Genomic DNA, 20,593 nt, shown 5'->3' with positions numbered 1-20,593 from the left:
GTTGTCTTCCTTGTTGGCAGCAAGGTGTTTTTAAAGGCAGGAGAGGAGAGGGAAGCAAAACACAGCTCTGAAGTGGTAGCTAAGGGTGCAACTCTCCAGCTGGGGAGAGACAGACTCCAAGCTTGTAGCCCCTAAGCCTTAGTGCAACTACCAAAGAGTCTTCACATCATTCCATCCTAATGATACCTCTGCTGTTTGTAGTACTGGTCAAACTCATGCTACCAAAACAGCTAGAAAGCTTGTGTTTCCAGGGAGCTCTGAGGCTAAAATGAAGAAAGCTGCTCTCTGCACTCATTGCAGAACTGTAACTCACTACCCAGGCAGGGAGGGAAGAGAGCATAATGTTAAGGAATTTCTTACGTGGAGAAAAGTCAGGGAGGGGGTGAACAAAAAAAGTAAAAATATCTTCCTTTTGTGCTTATAGATGGATAGATGAGTATGAGAATCCCTTCTTGTGGGTTTTTGTGGGAAGTTTCACAGCAAATTGTGGCCTGTGTCTGTTATCCCAGAGAAGATGGGAAGGAACTTCTAATTTGTCAGGTGACAAGCCATCAGCTCTAGGTCAGTAATACCCTGAAACAAGTAATTTTCATCCACAATCTGTTTAAAGAAACATGAATTAAAAAAAATACATAAATAATACCAGCTGTGTTGCCATTCCTTGCTCAGAATACTTAAGAATTGCTGTTGTGCTAAAATTGAGAAATCTAGAGCTGCTAGGACCTTAGATTTTAAACTGAAAACAAAAAGCATTAGTTTTTAAAGCAGGTGATCAGGTAAGTAGCTGATGGAGGGGAAAAATGCTGCATTGTTTGGATGTGTATTCAAGAGGTCAGGATGTTCTTTCTAGTTATCTCTTGCTGATTTATTAAATGATTTTGGACAAACCACTTCTTAATTCTAATCTGTTTCCTCTTTTCAAATGACAATGGGTCTGATTATAGTGTATTACGTAACTGCTGTAATTTAGAAAGAGTTGTGCAGAGTAAAAGGAATTTTATCCCATTTACTTATGTGTATCCTATAGGTAGGAGAGATATTATAAGGTGTTTTCTCTGTTAGTATAAGCAGCCAGTTTCACTCCAGGACTATACAAATAACTGGAAATAGATTAAGAATTTAACTGCTGCTTTGAACAAGATATCTGCTTCAGGATTTAGTTTGCTGATAATACAGGGTGAAAGTCTTACCTTTGACTTCAGAGGTCTGTCCCAGCTGGCACTGGCCAGCAAGAGATCCTCGTAACACTGTCTGCAAACTGTCAGCTTTCTCAGGTTTGTATCTGACAGTGCCCAAGTCAATAGAAGGATTAATCCTGATCCGCTTACTCAGACTGATTTTCCTGTGTGGACAGATTCAATATTTTTCTGCTGAGACCTTGTAGCATTGAACTTCTTGCATTCAAAGCCAAAATATCTTCAGGATTGTTTTCCACAGAATGCAGTCTCTCTTGAGATGTTATATGAACAGGTGTGGTCATTTATACAGAAAAAACTAATTGTGAAAGGCTCAACGGATTTTTAGGCAAAATCCTTCTTCTAGATTTTTTTTTTTTTTAATGCATATCTGAAGCTCTATTAATGCCTCCTTATTCTTAAATGCTCTTCTGGAATACAGACTAGGGTCTTTGAGTTCCAAACAGTTGTGAAGAGTTTGGAGTCTGAATCCCATTTTGGGCCCACATCCAGTAATAACTTTCACTGAATAAATAACTCGGTTGAGGTTCAAACCAGTGGCCCAGAATCCTGAAGACTCTGTAACAGTACTAGTTGAATGTTAGAGTCGTAGATTTAAATTATCTAATTTTCCTTAATATGCTATCAATTTATCTTAAAATATTTTACTGTCAGATATTAAATATACAACTGTTCTGTTCCTGAACATACAATAATATGCTCAGGAGAATAACTAATTCGAACTGCAGTTAAGCTAATGATCCAAATTGGACCTTCTGTTTTAGCTTTTTCAACTTTGTCTCTATAACATAGAATTCCTAAAAGCTGTAAAAAGCAATTTAGAGTATATTCTGGGGTGGTTATTAATAAAAATGTTCTTTAGGTTAAATGTGACTGGCTATTGAAAATGGGTTGTATCTGAAGTGCAGAACTACCCAGGAAGTCTCTCTTCATTATGAAAGCCATGAGCTGGAATGTATGAGCTTCACAGTTCAAAAAAGTAAATGTGTAATAGGTATTTTGTACTGAACGATGTAGTTTTGCATCCGTACCAAAAATAGCTCTGTGGAGGTGCTTGTCACCACTCCTTATTACCTTTCTTATTGATCTAAAGTGTTTGATTTAGCTAAGACAATCATGAATTTATGCCCGTTGTCAGACTAAAGAATCATGCTCAAATAGCTCAAATGTGCTCTCTTCAGGTGTCTTAGCTTCTCTCCCAGAACAGCTGCACCCTGTGCACTGGAGCGTGAGGCAGGCCTGCTGCCTGCCTCTCATTCTACACATCATGAGCCACATTGTCAGTATTCAGCTAATAAATTCTTTTTTTAACCTTATCCACCCACTGTTCTCATTAATGTGCCCATTGTTTCTTTATGTCAACCCCGTCCTTCTGTTTGTCCTGCCACTCCCTCGGCCGTGTATACCTTTGCCTTCTTTCCCCCTGTTCATTTCCTTCCACAAACTCCTTTCTTTTGTTAATCTCTTCTGAACTGTTATCCCTATAACCCTGAAGGTGCATGGTCGATACGATTGTAACATATGTAAAGGCCAAATTAAAACAATTTTTTCAGTATTGCACATTTATTAGTAATTTAAATTGGTTTAGCTTTTTCTAACTCTGTATTTTACATAATTTGTTCATAAACTGATACATTTGCAATGTAAGCACTGCTGGGTGTTGCTCCTTTTGTAGTTAACTGCCCATTGTGTTTTGGGGCAGAGGGCCCCACCCAGGCAAACGCTTTCTTGGTAGCAGGCTCCTAGAGAGTGCCAGCTAGTTTAAAACTTGGCTAAATATTAATTATATTTTTCTCCTGTTTTTTTTTCTCAAGAGGAATTCATAACTCTAATTCCAGCACATAATAATAATGATGCATGCTTTCCTCTGGGCTGCTCCGGGGGCCCGCCTGGCCTCACCGCAGGCCTCCCCTCCCTTAACAGCTGGTGGAGCCCTTCATCCCCCGCAGCGAAGGCCCCAGGTGCCGCACTCGTACCGCCTCCAGCCATCGCCCTGTGCCCCAACGTTGCGTTATCATCGCAAACCAAGGCAGCTGCCGGGGGCCGGGCACCCCCCGCGCCCTGCCCGCGGCCGGCGGAGGGGCGGGCGCTGCCGCAGCCGCTCACCTGCGGGGGCGGCCCCTCCGCCCGGGCCCGGCCCTGCCCGAACATGCGCCGAGGCTCGGCGCTGCCTCCGCTTCACACCATGCAAGGTGGCTGCGGCTGGCGCCCGCGCCGGGGAACAGCAGCACCGCCGCCAGCCCTGGGCTCCGGCCTCTCTTCCCGCAGCTTCTGGAGCTGGGGACGCCCTTCGCGACGCCTCCATGGACTCCCGCGCGGCCAGCAGCGGGAGCGGCGACGCCCGGTACGGGGGTGAGGCGGGGCGGGGGGCCGCGGCCGGTACCTCAGGCCGCGGGGGGCAGCGGGGTCTGTCCCGCCACAGCCTGCGCCCGCAGCCTCCGGCGGGGCCGGCTGGGGTGTCCCCTGGGGGCAGCTCTGCGGCCCCCGGGGCTTTGGGAACGCTCCGTCCCGGGTGGGAAGAGCAGGCGGCGGGAACAGCCATCCCGGTGCCGGCCGGAGCCGAGGGTCCGGTCGCAGGAGGCGCCGGTGCCCCGGCGGAGCGGGGTGAGGGCGGTTCGTTTCGCGGGTGGGCAGCCCGCGTCGGGCTGAAGCCCTGTAAATCGAGTTTGGTCCCTGTCGAATTACTCGCGACGGGCCGTGGGGAGTCGGTGCCTTTGTAGCCTCGTCTCCTCGCCGTGCTCTCGGGGCCGGCCCTGCCCCGGGGCCGGCCCTGCCCCGGGGCCGGGCAGGTGCTGCCCCAGGTGTGGGCCAGGCCGCGCCGAGCCGCCCCTCGCTCCGCGTTTGCCACCGAACCGCACACGACTTTGGGCAGACGACTGTGTCCGTCTGTGCGTCCCCTTACCGGCCTGAGCGCAGCCACTGAAGGGGCAGAAGCTGCTTTTTGCACTTTCAGGGGCTTTTCTTTTTTTGGCTTCGACAAAAGCATTAGCTTAAGCTAATCAGATACCTGTGCTGCAGCCCTGCAGTAGTTACGTGCAAATTTAGCCTTCAAAGTGTTGTTTAAGAGCCTCGTCATGTCTCTGAAGTCTGTGGAAGAGCGTGGAATACCAAGTGCTTTCCCCTGAGCTCCTGTTTGCACAGCTTGCAACGCACCTTGACGGTGAAACACTGGCATTAATTGCTCTGTAACTCAATGCCTCCTTGCTCACCCTCATGAACAAGCTGCAGGTGGATAACTTTTCTTTCTCCTTTCCACGTGTGCACTCCCACTGCCCCTAAAATACATAAACTTCCATTGTGTGCATGTGAGGGAGTTGTTTCTTCAACAGCTGAATCAGTGTGCAAATAACATTCTTCCCCGGTGATGATGGCGTGTTAAATTTTAGACATGGCTGCGTTCAAGGCCTGCTGGTGGATTCCCTGTTTGATATAAGGCTTTTGAAGTCATCAGCTTTATAGTCTATGCAGGAGTAGAAGCTTTTAAGAGTGCAGTTGTTTGAGGGGTCAGCAAACCATTTCTCTGTGTAGAAAAGAGGTAAAGGGTCCATTCATGGCTCTTTGTGAAGTGTTGGAAGTGGTGTTTTGCTTTTTTCCCCCTGCATCTTTAAGTTGAAAACAGCAAACACCAGCTCAAGATATTAGTTCATCTGCAGAAACCATGATGGAAAAGGTTTCCTAGATTTTAGATTATATAAGCTACACAATAGTGTGCATTATTTGATGGCATCTGTATTAACATTAGAGTTATTGCAGAGAGTGGAGGTAGGTGGTCTAGTGCCACTTAAAGCAGCAAAATCCCATAGGATTAAAAAATACAGTCTGTTAGCCCTGCTAGTGATCCAAAAAGACACGTGTTAGTATTTGTAATAGCCTTATACAGTTTTGTTGATGCGTTCTCTCTTGATAACTCTTTAATGGACCAACACATTTTAATTGGTTTTTTTATTTTTTTTTTATACTCTCTAGGGTGGGAAGGTGGGCAATATGTTTGCAATAACGATTTTAAATGACATCATTAATCAACTTCCAGGTCTTGTGCTTGCATCGACAGTAGTAGCAGCAAAGGCTGAGAGATAGCGATTGTGTCTGTGTTGCACTTCAGAAAGTTTTGAATGTGCAGAAGAACGTTTGCAAAAATGTTCAGAAGCAGGAAGGAGTTTGCTGAATTTTGCTACATTGGGCAGGTTGTCCCAAGTCAGACTGTGTTATTGAAGCTGCTGGAGAACTTGGTGCTGGGTCCTTATCACCCTTCTGTAGCTCCATCTCCTGGAACCAGCTGTCGCACTGCAGTGCAACATTGCACTGGGATGTGAAGTTACTGTAATACACAATGTTGAAAACATGTATATCAAGATTTTTCCTAACTTTTGGAAAAAATATAACTAGTTCCTTATTGTAGTTCACATTTTACTTAAAAAAACTCCTTTAAAACCCCAATGAAGCTCCTAGACAATGTCTTTTGCAGGGCTGAGCTTGTGTTTTCTTAGGTTTCAGATATATTTGGGGAATAGATTGACATTATCTCTGCTTAGCCTGCACCCAGGGCTAAATAATAACCAGTTGTTCTATCACCCAATCTTCCCTCCCCGACCGAGAAAGGGAATTGGGAAAAGGAGGGAGACTTGCAGGTTGACATTTGAACATATTTAATAAAATAAGAAAATCAATATAAGTACTAATACTAAAGACACAAAACAATATTTAGCTCATAGAGTGGTGGCAAGTTGCTCCAGGGATAGTAAACATGAAGAGGAGAGTAAAGAGCCCCACCAAGCTTTCCAATTTATAATTAATATCAGGTTTGCTTATAAAATACACCTGTGGGCCAGCCTGGGTCAGCTGCCCTGGCTTTCACTGCTAATGGCCTTGATCACCATCCCACAGCTGGCCACAAACTAAACCAAAATGTAATAGAAAATTGATTCTATAATTTTATCCCCACGAAACTAGGACACATTATTAGCTCACAGTTGGAGGACACGGTGGTCTAGTGGACTGGTTAGAACTAAAAACTAAATGCCAGATTTTTTTGAGTAGGGATGATGGAAAATGACCTCCTATTTTTGCAGAGTTTCAGCTTTTGTTTTTGCTTTGATAATAAAACTTTCAGCCATCTTTTGTGGGAAAAAACATCAGGAGAGGGTCTGAATGTTAGGATGGCCTTTCAGATATACTTGACTTAATGGCTTGAATCTCAGATGTAAATAAAATAGAATACAATACTGAACTTGCATGTAATTTTATCTTTCTTTCTCTTTGGCTCTAACTAAAATTGTCATCCTGAACTGATGAAATCTTCTCACTACGTTTGCATCACAGTTTTTAATTTTGACCAGTCCATGTTTCCTGTCAGAAAGGGAAAAAAATGCCAGAAAGATCCCAGACTGCTTTGATTCTGAGTTCAGAATTAGCCTTGCTTTATTTGTTTGTTTTTTTATCCTCATATAGCTTACTTAGTGGCTTTTGCACTCTGAAATGGAGAGAATAACTGTCTGCTTCTTGAGGCCGTTGTGCCTAAGAATAACTCTTCAAAATGGCTTTAGAAATACTGAGTGCCAAGAAAACTTGCTACTAGTACTTCTTTTCTGTTCTTGAGTATTGATTCAATAGGCAGGTTCAAGAGAGTTATAAAGGCGTATTGAAGTGTGGTGCCTGAATTTTTATTTAATGGAGAGAAAGTGGCATTGTTATTGGTCAAGGTACCATGAAGTGTGCTTTGCAGATGACTTCTGAAATAGGAAGTCAGTTTGTTGGAAGCTCTTGGGGAACCATAATCTGAAATTTCATGTAAAGCAATGATTGAAGGCAATGCAACAACCCCTATTTGTTATTTTGTGTCATTCCTGTGTATTTTTTTTATGAGAACCTAAAGTACTGTTCAGCAATGGAATTGAAACAAAAGCATGATTATTTTTTTAAGTTGCAATAAAACATACTACAGAGGAAATTTTTTTCGAAAATGCTGTGCATAGATGTAATGCAAAAAACCCCCAAACCAAACAAAACCAAAAATCAAACCAGGAAACATTTCAGCTCAGATTAAGTACTGCAGGAAAATGCCTTTTGGGCCAAAGTGGGTATTTTATCCCTTCCATATTCATCACCACACTGAAGTCTGAAAGAAGTGAAGTGTAAGCTGGCATAAAAAAGTACAAACCAGACTTTACAAAGAGCTGAAGTGAGATGCGTAGGTCACTATTTGTGACCTACCAGTGGGTCTTTATTATTGCTAGGTAATGGAGAATCCAACCAAAAGGGAAAATTGCATAACATCACTCCCTAAGTTCTCGCTGAATCTTACTTCAGAAGTAATACGGACCTCTACCCTGATCTTGCAGTCCTTCCAAAACCAAATCTCACAGATTTTGTCTGGCTTCTCACCATGAATGTGGCAGGTGGAGCTTGCATTTTGCTTAATGTTTTTTTTTAGTTTGCTGGGTACCTAAATGTGCTCGACACCATTGCAAGGCAATTGTCTAGTGCAGCTCTCGTTGATTTCTCATTAGTTTTAATATGAACAGGATTAGACCTGTAAAAACCGAGAGTAACTATGTCAGAAGTGTAGGTTGACCAGAGGCAGTAAAACTGTGAGAAGTTAGAGGGCTTTGAGAAGAGAGCAGATGGGTATTGTAAGGTCGTTGGAAGACCTTAAGACTCTTAAAAAAGCCTTGAAAAGGCGTGATATGAATCACATCTGTCCTTCAAAGTGGCAAAGATTGTAGAGCATTTGAATTGAAAAAGAAGCGCTGTTAAAACTTGCTGAACATCAATACAGACTGATTTATGATGCAAATTTACTCTTAATTGCAGTGTTCCTGTAAATTTCTTTAATGATGGGTATATTTGTTTTCTTTTAATTTTGACCCGTGTTAGCTATTTTTTTTCTGTGTACATTCCAGTAGGTTATTGCAGTTCCAGGAAGCTTGGGTTGATAGTTTCTCATTTGCCAGACTATATTGTGTGTTTTTATTATTTTTTTTCATTCTCTTCGATCAGGGCAGTTCTAGTAACTGGGAACAATCACCCACAGTGGTGCATTTAGCCCTCTGTGAGCAGTCATGGCAGTACAACACGGAAAGGGAACTGCAAAAATGACACCAATACTTTTTATTTATCTAAACAAACCTATCTTAATGAATTTATTGCATTGTTTGCCCGTTCAAATACAGGATGAGAACTGTGAACGTAATGCGACCTAGATCCTGCTTGGCGCAAGTTGAACAGTGGCGGAAGCAAGGGCAGAACACAAGTGTACCAGTTCCCTGGACTTTGTTCTACTCCCTTGACTGCTTTGCGACGTCCCTTTGTTTTGTGAGCTTTCGCTGAAACAGAAGGGCCAAAAGCTTGAGTATCTTTTTAACAAAAGACTTTGACATTGCCAAGGCATCAACAACTTGGTGGTTTGAGAGCTGAGTTAACATCTAAAATAAACGGTGTCATACTCTGTGTACAACTTGAAATACAGACTAAGATCTCCTGAATTCCCGAATTGCGTCACTGTTATGTCTCTATAAAGAATATTTGGAAAATGTGAACATTGAAACCTTTCCAGTTGCTTTGTTGTTGTTAGAAGTAATGGCATTTCTGCAGCAGCGAGGAGTCTTAGTCACAGGCCAGAAATGTGTTCAAGAACACAAAAAGATAAATGCTGAGGTATTACTAGCTTGGCACATAGAACAGGAAAGGATACGGTAGAATTAATTTTCTTGCATTAACTTATTTGCTTTTGAATTATGAAGAAGTTTCGGTATTGTCTGAAAACTGAATAGTAACAAATTATTGTGAGAACTGCTTACTGGTTCTCCTTTTCATGGTAATGAGAGAGCCGTTCATCCGAGATTGTTTCTGATCTCATGTGGTTTTGGAAATGTTTGCAGAAGAGGAAAAGAATTCTTCCCAAGTGATGTGCTTTTTGTTTTCTTTGAATGTGGAGATTTTTTCAGTCTCAGGCTCAGAACATTTGTAATGCAGCGTTGCTCAAAGCAGTCATCTGTTTAGAAAAGTAGTAGTCGTTGATTTAGGAATGACCTGGCAAACTTGAAAAGGCTGAAGAAAGTAACCCCAGGGTGTATCCTGGTATCTCATAACGTCTCTGTGATTATTCAGCATTATGAGAACAGAAAGTGGTGTCGTGGCAAGAATTTCTATATTCAGTGGTGATATTTTTGAAGACACGCAACAAGAAGGACACACAGGTGTCGGCGACAGTACCTACAGCACATGGTGGCCAGCCTGTCAGCAAGCCAGGTTGGTTCACGTGCTGGAGGTGTCTTAGATGTTTTTTGTTAAGAACTGAAACGCAGACCTTTGAAATGTGCTTTGGGGTGCTCCTCACGTCTGTGAATGGTTTGAAGTGTTCGCACTGGTGAAGCTTTGGTAGCCTGAGTGGCACAGTGTTAGTAGGGAGCAACACGGTTTTACTGCTCCTTCCCCTCTGGAAAAAATGAAGCCACTTTGGGCATGTGAGACTAATCTCTTTTCAGTTCCACTTCATACTCTATAAAGAGGTTGTTTAAGAATTTATTACTTTTTTTCTGACTACGTGGCTAGAAGCAACCCTCTCTAAATCTCTTTGTAAAGATAGAGAGAATGTAATGCTAATTGTTGTTCCTGTGTACGTAGTGAGCTTTCCACAGCCACAGTAGCAAGGTGTGCTGCCAAGTGTATGCGCTATTGATGCAGGTAGTTAAAAACAGCTGCAAAAATATGTGTTGGTGCAACCCAGTCCTTTCTACCAGCGCTAAGAGCGTTTGTGCTGCCTTTCAATAGCATAAGATCAGCATTATCATGCAAAAATTGAATCTGTGTTACACAGAGAGCCCTTGATATAAAGGGAGTAAAGGAGGCCAAAACACCGTATTGTCCAAACTGTTGAATATAAAATAAAATCAAGAGCAAATACTTCAAAATTACTTAATGAGAAAACTTTCAAGCTGAATTTGTAACGCTTCAGATGAACAGCTATGTTCTCCTTGCCTTTGGTGTAGTAAGTCTGGGTGCCAAACAGTTTCTGTTACGTTTCAGAAGAAATGTTTCAGGAGCAGAAGCCAGCTGGGCAGTGTAGGTAGAGCAGAACCCAGGCTGGTATTCAGTAGAGTAGCTTTGTTGCTGTTTCTGAATAAGATGAAAGCAGTGTCAGTCATTACTAAGCCCAATTGTTCTGGTGCTGTTCAAGCCACTGAGATGGAAGGTTGCTAGTATGATTACAGAGATTTTGCTCTGAAATTTCTTTGGAATGGGAATACAGTCTTTCCATTAGATGCTTTTCTTTGATCTTGCTTTATTCGGGACTAGTCTATATCTGGGAAAACATGGTGTGCTTCCACTTCTCCCTGCTCCAAGAGTCTCCTGCTAATGGAGAGAAGAGTCAGCTACTGAGTGACCAGCATTTGATCTTCTCTGTGTTGGTTTCTCATCAAATACTGATTTAGCTCAATTGTGCTCTTTGTATTTTATTCTCTTCCTTCAAATTAAGTTATCCATGCACACTATGTTAACTTACAAATGCAAGTAGTGTAGGTTTGGCGGAGAAATGCATCCATATTTTAGGATATGGGTGATTGAACTTGCTTTCAGTGTTTCACAATACTGAAGGAGCTCTTGAATTACTATTAGAAGCATTACTATAAAGGCACAAACTTCAGACTTACCTTTTTTGCAAAGTTCTGATAACTACTGAGGTAAAATGAGTCGATAGTTCAGCATTTTGCAGAATATGAGATTCGAGATCCTTTTTATTAATGAAACGCATAAACCCCAATGACTAATCATAAAGCATATGTGCTGCAAACTTATAGGAAGAAACCAGTCAATATCATGCACACAGTGAAATAAAATTTATGCAGAAATATGGTAACTCCCATGCTCAAAAAAGCCTTCCCTCCCTCCTGCTTTTGACCATGGAAAACATAATGATTCTTTACTTTTGAAAGTGCTTTACTTTTCATTAATACTCAGAAATTTAATTTTGCTTAGTTCTGCTCATTTATTTTGTTCGATATTGCTGTTGGTATAAAAAGGATTTGATGTTTAAGTAAAAAAGGCATTGCTTAGGATGTCCCGAGTAATTGCGCTTCTGACTAGAGACAGTGGGGATGCAGTGGAGTAAGGAGATGAGGTCTTAAGTCAGAGGATACACTGTAATTATTATTTGTAAAGCACCCCCAGTCATGGTCCCCGGAGCTGAGAACGATGATTTCATAAATAATGAAAGCACAATGAGAACCATGTGAGTGTCCTTGCAAGACCTGCTGCCAAAAAAGCAAAAAAAAAAGGAAAGGAGCTTCTAAAACCAAGGGGGAAGTGGCCTGAATTTGGAAAGATTTCAGGTCTTTTTTTATATTTGTTTTCTTTAGTTAAAAGAAAATATGGATATATGTGAGGGAAGAGAGGTTGCATGCTGAAGGTTGTCTGAGCTTGTAATTGTTACCAGAGAAGTGATATTCAAATAAAAACCTGCCAGCTCAAGTCTTGAAGAACTTGGCAGAAACAACCAGAGCCTTCACCATACAGAACTTTAAAGACTGTTTGGAGAAATACAGTGTCAGTGAGAAATTGTATAAACAAATAGTGAAAATGATGTATGATCTTCTCAGAGTAGCTCATGATCCTGCCATGGAAGCACCTCAGTTAATTTTAAGTTGTAAGCAGTAGTTATTCCCAGCTGGGGGAAAAAAAAAACGCTAATGTCTTCTGTCTCCTGCTGTGGCCCAGGTACATAGTGCTGTTACGAACATGTAATGGAGTCATTAATGGGGCAGCCTGTGGATCTATTACAATAATTTTTATACCAAATGCAGCACAGGCTTTTCCTGTACAGGATGTGATAAAAACAGCAAGAGATGTAATCAGGTACGTTAATGCCTTCAGACTATCTTCCTGAAATTATCCTTCACTTGTTTATCATTTTTGGGTCTTCCTTCAGCAGTTGATGTCTTCAGTGTTGGTACTGCTTTGTGTAATCTAAAAAATAAGACTGGATATAGGAGGAAAGGCATGTATAATTTTTAACATTAGATGCTCTTGGGAAACTAACTTAGATAATTAAATCATAGCTGATCAACTTCTGCAATCCAGCTGTCATAATGAGAGAGGTGACCGTTCTTGCTGCTGGTAGCTGCCCTTCTTACGTACCAGACCAGTACTGCTGACGTGCCAGCAGAGCAGTTTGGGAGCATACACTGTTTTATTTTGGACAAAATCGGCCAAATGAGCTCACACCACTGATTAAATTGTTTATGCCAACCCGTGTCATTTTGCATGGCATTAAAGAGAGATTTTTACAAAGAATGTGTGAAGTCTCACTACCTCCCGAATTTATGGGAACCAACAGTAAGCAGCAGTGGCTGGTGGATTGAAGCCTGTTTTGCAGAGGATCCTCGCTGGGGAGAAGTACTTTCCCCTCCCTTTTGCCTGTCTGCTTCTCACATCCGCAGCAATTAATGCCTGGATTCTCCTGCCTGTCAGCTGGCCTCGTTTGACTCTCCGTTCTGGTTCACAGGTTTCTGATGTGGTCCACTGCCACATGCAGTAATTTTTGTCATCTATAATTACAGGGATATTTGACTTCTGCCTAGTTTGTACTGAATGAAAGACAGCTGCTGCTGCCACTGATTTCAGACAGGTCTGTAGATCAAAGACACGCTGGCAGCTGCCAGCACCTTCTACATTAGTAGTAAGTGTCTAGTGATACATGAGGTTCACGTGTCACGGACCGGATTCCAAATCACTCATTTGTAGTATGTTGTAAGCAAACTAGTGATGCTCGTAACTCTCATCGTATCATCCCTAGTGACCAATCAGAGGGTACGGTATCGCAGGCAGGCTGGCACTGCCCTACCCCACGCTTGCAGTGTCACTGTCCCTCCGAGACGGTTAAGTAGCACCCAGGGCTGCTCGTGGATGCTCGTGCCTGAGTGCTGAGCGGGCATACAAATGACCATGTCAGAAAACACAAGAGATTCAGTGGAAAGGTAAGTAGTGGTGCACAGCATTTTCCATTCGGCTTAGAGGCAGTTCTGATCTTGCTGTTGAAAGCAGGAGAGAATCTGCAGCCCACTGAAGCATGACTAATCAGTTTGCTAAAATACTTAGCGCTCTCTAGTTTAAAGTATTTCTGCCCTATTGTTAGCAGCAACAAATGATGGTTTGTAGCATTTATGTGTGTATTGTGTTCAGGTCTTCAGCCCTTTCCTTGGGAACTACATCAAACGTCAGGTTTCCTTGGAGCATGAGGGAAGCGTGCAACTTGTATTTTTGCTGCTGCTGTGGGTGGCATTGTGTTAATAGGTCTTATACCAGAAAAGATACCAAGTAATTAATACATCTTATTTGTGCTTTGAGCTTCAACAGTGTTTTTTTCTTTGTCATCTTTCTGTTTCAAAGGAATGTTTTGAAAAGGTTTATTTGTATTGAATGGGGTAATTCTCCTGCATGACAAGAAACAAACAAACAAAAAAAGCAGGTAAAATGTTACTAGTCTAAATATTTTAAAACAGATGAGAATATGTTTTATATAGTGTTAAATATGCTGTTTGGTTCAGAGACACAGGTTTAAAAAGAGCACATAAGAATTGTAATACATGTAAATAATAATTGCCAAAGTTTTAATTATTACAGTAAGTAAGGCTCAGAATTGTTATGCAGACATGATATTGCATATTGTACGAGATGGATGCCAAGACTTGGTTAATCAATGTTTGCAAAGCACTTGAAGAGTCTCTTGGGTGCAGAAGGATTTGCAGTGTATCTGAAGTGTGATGACAACAGCCACTATGAACGGTGTCATATAATGTTTCTCTCAAATTTATAATCCTGTTTTTCATATATATAATTATGCTCTTTTTTCTTTGCAGTCATTATTCTTAAAAACAAAGCCAGCCACTGCTGCAGTCAGTGGTTATTACTGATGCTGTCTGTCTGTTCTGTGCTCCTCTGCCTTTTGCTTAAGATGATACCAGGACTTTGCTTTCTGTTTTTCCTTTCAGCAGGCTGTGTGTTGTGCCATTTTTTAAGGAAGTAAGATAGTTTCTAAGTCGCAAGACAGATCACATCAGTTAGAGCTGTTCAGAGTCAGGAACAGGATGAGGATTTGTGTTTTGTTGAGGGAGCTTTTTTGTACAGACTTGTATACAGTATATTAGCACAGCATAGCTCTTTGATCATTAGATGCAGATGTTTCAAGTGTCCTGACATTGGCCAGGTTACCGTAACTTTGTTAGTGCAAGGCCTTATTGTTTCTTCTGTGGATTTTTTTGTCCAGCAGTTCTGGTGGTGATGAACTTGGGCCAAACTTACTCAGCTGGTCTGTATTATCCACTTGCCAGTAACCCAAAGACCAGCTGAGAACCCTTGTAACAGGTCAGGCTGACATCTGAATGTTGTAAAGGAGAAAAGTACAGCCAGAGTAAGCCACTGAGATAATCTTCTGACTTTGAGATGCAGCAGCAGGTTTTTTGTTGGAGTGCAGTAGTACTTCTTAGGGACAGTGATGTTCCCAAGAGCACGCACAATGTGAAATTTTAACCCACTTGCAAGTCTGTAGTGGTCTACTGGTCAGGAACCATACTGAACGTGAGCTGAACTAAAGCAGATGTTCCAGCAGCAGTTGGTGTAATAATCTGATGCAGTTTGGCAATGTCTCATCCTTAAAGTGATAATGTGATCATAATGACACTAGTATGTAGTCTCTGTCAGCCTTACACACAGTCAGGTGTGCGTTGTCATCCAGTGCTTCTGTGTTCCTGATACCTGAGCTCATCAAATTGCCCATGCTCCCACATGGTAACTTCTGCATGTCCAGGTTCTTATTTACAGTACATGCAGTTTATCTTCTTTTCAGAAAGTACAAAACTTGAATTGATTTCCAGATGTCACAGAGTAAGAGCATAATTAAAATGAAAAGGAACACAACCATAGTGGAAGTCACTTTCATTTTTTGCGATCACTAGAAATGGAATAGCAGATTATACGTGGGAATAAGGCTAGAACTGAAGATGGGGAGTTCAAATGTAGCAGTAATGCACTGGTAGAAGGAGAACAGATGTGCTGAGTTTATTCTCTCTTCTTCTGGCAGGTCACCTACGTCAGACCTCAACATGGCATTGCATGAGTGTATGGCAGCTCTGGATTTATTTCTTAACAACAAATTCTCAGATGCTTTGGCTTCTTTACAAGCAAAGTAAGTTGATTACTTTTACTAGTTTTCCTCTGTTTATTTTTCTTTTCTTCACGTCTCTCAGGAGAATTGACTAGACAGCTAGTTGTCTGTCAACAGTTGATAAGACTGCATGGTTTTAGTTCAGAAGGGGGTGGTCAGTTAATATGTTAAGTTTTGGGGAAGGCAGAATAAGTGATTTACGCTTGGGTGAGTAAATAAGATTGATCAAAAGAAACTACAAAAAGTACTGAATTGTTGTCTAAAGAAGTTACACCTCAGCTCTAGTACAGTATGTGAGATTCTTGCTCCTGGAAGTATAAAAACCATCTTCTGTCACTTTTTTTTTTTCCCCTCCTTCCCCGTGTTTTTCTGCATACTGTGAGAATTTGAGAATTTATAGTTTTGTGACTAAATGAGCAACCGACCATGAATTGCCAGGTTTGGGACACATTTGAATTTTTTTTTTTTTTTTTTTTTCTTTTTTAAATAACCACTTGCAGAAACTTTCTCACAGCTTATTTTGCAATTCAGTGTTGTGGTCATGCACTCTGTTTCCTAATTACATTGCAACCCAGCATGTAATGAGTAGCCCAGCTGCAAGCAGTGAGATCATAAAATAGCTTCTAAAAATTTTTGTGTCTTTACAATGTCTGTGATTTTTCGTACCCGGTCCTGAAATTAGCTGTGCTCTTGGCTTGTTGAAGTCTGTGGTTAATTCACATTTCCCCCCCGCCCCAATTTGCATCATGCCTTCTTTCAGGCCACTGGAATACGAAACAAGTAAAATTTATAGGTAATGCAGTAGTGTGTGTTTGATATGTATTAGGGGTAACTATAGTGAACACTACACATCTGCTTTGCTGAGGTATCAGCCTCAGTCTTTGATGCCAGAATCTGTAGCTTAACCATGTAAGTACGCTCTGTGAAAGTCATTCATGATAAATTGTAGGTTTGGATATATTAATAATACTGGTTTTATTCACAGCACTGTTGTTTTGTGTTTATATGTCATCAGAAGATATCATAGAAATGGTAAGAAGAATAACTGTGTTTGCATTAAATTCTGACAGTAAAGCCCCTGTGCCCATCTGGAAGCGCTTACTCGGTGCTTAACATAAAATAGGGAGATATTTTATTGAAGGGCGTTTCCAAAATACTGCAAAAGCTAGTGAGGGTGTGGGTTTTTTTTTTCTGTAAATCCATTTTTCTTCTATTGCATATGGTTTTCATTCAGCTTTTGTTGGGCCCTGCAGAATATATTTCGTGAGCTGATACTCGGTTTTTGTACCTGACTGTATTCCACATTGCAAAACAATTTTGAAACTGATTTTTCATGTTAGCCTGTTGTTATGAGGAGGCCCTTATTCCTCTTGCCTTTGGCAGTGAGGGAAATACAGACTTAAAATCTTTGCGAGTGTCATGCAGAAACAGAATGTTAAATTTCCCCACAGATGATATCCATTATGGACACACTCTATCTCTTTAGGGAATGACAAGAGCTGTAGAGTGGGCACGTGTGGTAATACTGAGTATTTTCTTTAGGAGTCATCAGTTCCTCACTGTTGCCTTTTAGCATGCTGAGATTTGAAATTGGTTTTCACAGTCCATAAACATACTGTCTTTGTTTAAATAAATACTTTTCAGTTTTTACATGCTTGTGAAGAATTTCATATCATAGTTTTTGCAGCTTTGCCACTTATGTTGTAGGTCTTACTCTGCTCTGTATTACATTATTGCAGATTCACTACATTACTCACATTTGGCTTCCACAATAAGTGTATTTTCAACTGATTTGTACCATGTGTAACTGAGAGCAGATTTGGCAATGTATGAGAGTTAAAATTGGAAGATCTTTCCTAGCAGCTTAAAAATAAATATCTGAGGATGGTGTCTAGACTTGTGTTGTGGTAAAGCTCTTTTTTTCCTGTTAGGGAAGCAAATCTATCATAAAGAAGAGATCTTGTTTCATAAGAAAATTCATCTAATGTTTTTTGCTTCAACTTACATAAAATTTCTCATTTCCTCGGCTACATTTTAGGTTTTAGAGTCAGTTTTCTTTATTGTTGTTAACAATTGTTGTACAATAGTGGGCTCTAATTATCTTGTGGTTTCTGCAGTAAGTTTAATTAAATTAATCTTTTATATGGAGTATTCACACTAAGTCTAAGAACTCTTAAAAAATTCCTTAAGTTCAGTTGCCAAACACAGCAGTGTTTTTCAATATGTAACCTGTTAACTGTGACAATGAGTAACACCGAAACTGTTCAGTTACTGGAGTGGGGAAAAAAACTCATCTTCCTCCTCAACCCCGAGATACATACAGTAAATTAAAGAGTTACAGTAAATTAAAGAGTTGATTCTGGTAAGATGTCCCCTTTCCTTCCCCAAGAGAAATGTTTAATATTTTAGTAATTATCCTGAAGGAAATCATGACATAATCACTTGATAGTTTGCTGATGTCAAATAACTTGGGAGAATGGTAAATAATAAAGGTAAATTCATGACACAGAGTAATCTGGATCATCGGATGAGCTGCAGTACATCTGTGTTGCTGCTTCCAGTATTATAAGAATATGAGAACGATTCATTGCAGGTAGTTGATCCTTATTCTGAAAATAGTCTCCAAAAAGCACTTGGTGTTGTTTGGTGAATGGGCAAAACTCAAGTGGAAGAAGAGGGTGTACAGATCGTGGAAGGAGGGGCTGGCCACTTGGGAGGAATATAAGTCTGTTGTCAGAGGATGTAGGGAGGCAACTAGGAAAGCTAAGGCCTCCTTGGAATTAAACCTTGCAAGAGAGGTCAAGGACAACAGAAAGGGCTTCTTCAAATACATTGCAGGTAAAGCCAACACTAGAGGCAATGTAGGCCCACTGATGAATGAGGTGGGGGCCCTGGAGACAGAGGATAAAAAGAAGGCGGAGTTACTGAATGCCTTCTTTGCCTCTGTCTATACTGCTGGAGGCTGTCCTGAGGAGCCCCGGACCCCTGAGGCCTCAGAAGAAGTCAGGATAGAGGAGGAATCTGTCTTGGTTGATGAGGGCTGGGTCAGGGACCAATTAAGCAACCTGGACGTCCATAAATCCATGGGCCCTGATGGGATGCATCCGCGGGTTCTGAGGGAGCTGGCAGAAGTCATTGCTAGGCCACTCTCCATCATCTTTGCTAAGTCGTGGGCAACGGGAGAGGTGCCTGAGGACTGGAGGAAAGCGAATGTCACTCCAGTCTTCAAAAAGGGCAGGAAGGAGGACCCGGGTAACTATAGACCGGTCAGCCTCACCTCCATCCCCGGAAAGGTGATGGAGCAACTTGTTCTTGGTGCTGTCTCTAGGCACATCAAGGATAGGGGGATCATTAGGGGCACTCAGCATGGCTTCACCAACGGGAAGTCTTGCTCAACCAACTTGATAGCCTTTTATGAGGATGTTACCCGGTGGATAGATGATGGTAAAGCTGTGGATGTGGTCTATCTCGATTTCAGTAAAGCGTTTGACACGGTCTCCCACAGCATCCTCGCAGCTAAACTGGGGAAGTGTGGTCTGGATGATCGGGTAGTGAGGTGGATTGTGAACTGGCTGAAGGAAAGAAGCCAGAGAGTAGTGGTCAGCGGGACAGAGTCCAGTTGGAGGTCTGTGTCTAGCGGAGTCCTGCAAGGGTCGGTTCTGGGACCAGTTCTATTCAATATATTCATTAATGACTTGGATGAGGGATTAGAGTGCGCTGTCAGCAAGTTCGCTGATGACACAAAACTGGGAGGAGTGGCTGAGATGCCGGAAGGCTGCGCAGCCATTCAGAGGGACCTGGACAGGCTGGAGAGTTGGGCGGGGAGAAATTTAATAAAATATAACAAGGGCAAGTGTAGAGTCCTGCATCTGGGCAAGAACAACCCCATGTACCAGTACAAGTTGGGGGCAGACCTGTTGGAGACCAGCGTAGGGGAAAGGGACCTGGGGGTCCTAGTGGACAGCAGGATGACCATGAGCCAGCAGTGTGCCCTTGTGGCCAAGAAGGCCAATGGCATCCTGGGGTGTATTAGAAGGGGCGTGGTCAGCAGGTCGAGAGAGGTTCTCCTCCCCCTCTACTCTGCCCTGGTGAGGCCGCATCTGGAGTATTGTGTCCAGTTCTGGGCCCCTCAGTTCAAGAAGGACAGGGAACTGCTAGAGAGAGTCCAGCGCAGAGCCACGAAGATGATTAAGGGAGTGGAACATCTCCCTTATGAGGAGAGGCTGAGGGAGCTGGGTCTCTTTAGCATGGAGAAGAGGAGACTGAGGGGTGACCTCATTAATGTTTATAAATATGTAAAGGGCAAGTGTCAAGAGGATGGAGCCAGGCTCTTCTCAGTGACATCCCTTGACAGGACAAGGGGCAATGAGTGCAAGCTGGAACACAGGAGGTTCCACTTAAATATGAGGAAAAACTTCTTTACTGTGAGGGTGACTGAACACTGGAACAGGCTGCCCAGAGAGGTTGTGGAGTCTGCTTCTCTGGAGACATTCAAAACCCGCCTGGACGCGTTCCTGTGTTATATGGTCTAGGCAATCCTGCTCCGGCAGGGGGATTGGACTAGATGATCTTTCGAGGTCCCTTCCAATCCCTAACATTCTGTGATTCTGTGATTCTGTGAATGTTAATACTAGAATGACTGTGTTTGAAAGGTAAGCTCAATCCTTTGATATGGGAGTATCTCAGGTAGGTGTGAAGAGATTGTGTAACTGCTCTGCTAGTTACTTGTGAAACTCTTATTGGAATAGTGTAGTTCTGTGGTACCTATTTACTATCACTGGAATTTTTACTATAAACCCAATTTGCAGTATTAAATGTTATCCTGTATGTTCTGATATTTAAAAAGTTTAAAGAGGTTACTAAGGAATGTAATGTAACGACTGTCGTCTTGGTGTGGTGAAATGTTTTTGCCCTTGTAGAACAAAAGCAAACATGAGGTTGTTCAGTGGGGTGGAGGAGCTTTCTCTGGGAGCTAATAAAGAAGGTGTGATTGTCAAACAGTGGTGAAAGAGGAAGGGAAAGCACGTGGAGGTAGAGTGAAGCTCTAAACAGTGGTTGGCTAAAGGTGGTGTACAGCTCTGCAGAAAGCTCAAGTTGGCTATTTATTGTAAAGAATGTCAAGAACATGAAGGAGGTCATTATTTCCAGGGTTGTTTTGTCTTCTCATGTATGGAGTCCAGAAGAACGCAACTTTTATAGTCTTTCTAAATAAATACATTGCTGCCAAAACCTGACTTAA

General features: G+C 42.0%; 1 protein-coding gene across 1 annotated transcript in view; it reads left to right on the top strand.

Moving 5' to 3' along the window:
* Positions 1 to 15,274: 15,274 nt before the first annotated feature.
* The window catches only part of TTC39A (tetratricopeptide repeat domain 39A), a 36,755-nt gene continuing 31,436 nt past the window's right edge, over positions 15,275 to 20,593 (top strand). The window contains 1 exon segment of the mRNA XM_068406226.1: positions 15,275 to 15,375. Within this exon segment, the coding sequence (XP_068262327.1) occupies positions 15,293 to 15,375 (83 nt within the window). The 5' untranslated portion in view covers positions 15,275 to 15,292.

This window comes from Nyctibius grandis, chromosome 8 (assembly GCF_013368605.1).
Source record: "Nyctibius grandis isolate bNycGra1 chromosome 8, bNycGra1.pri, whole genome shotgun sequence".
In the NCBI taxonomy this organism is placed as follows: Eukaryota; Metazoa; Chordata; class Aves; order Nyctibiiformes; family Nyctibiidae; genus Nyctibius; species Nyctibius grandis.
This window is presented reverse-complemented; position numbering and strand designations above follow the sequence as displayed.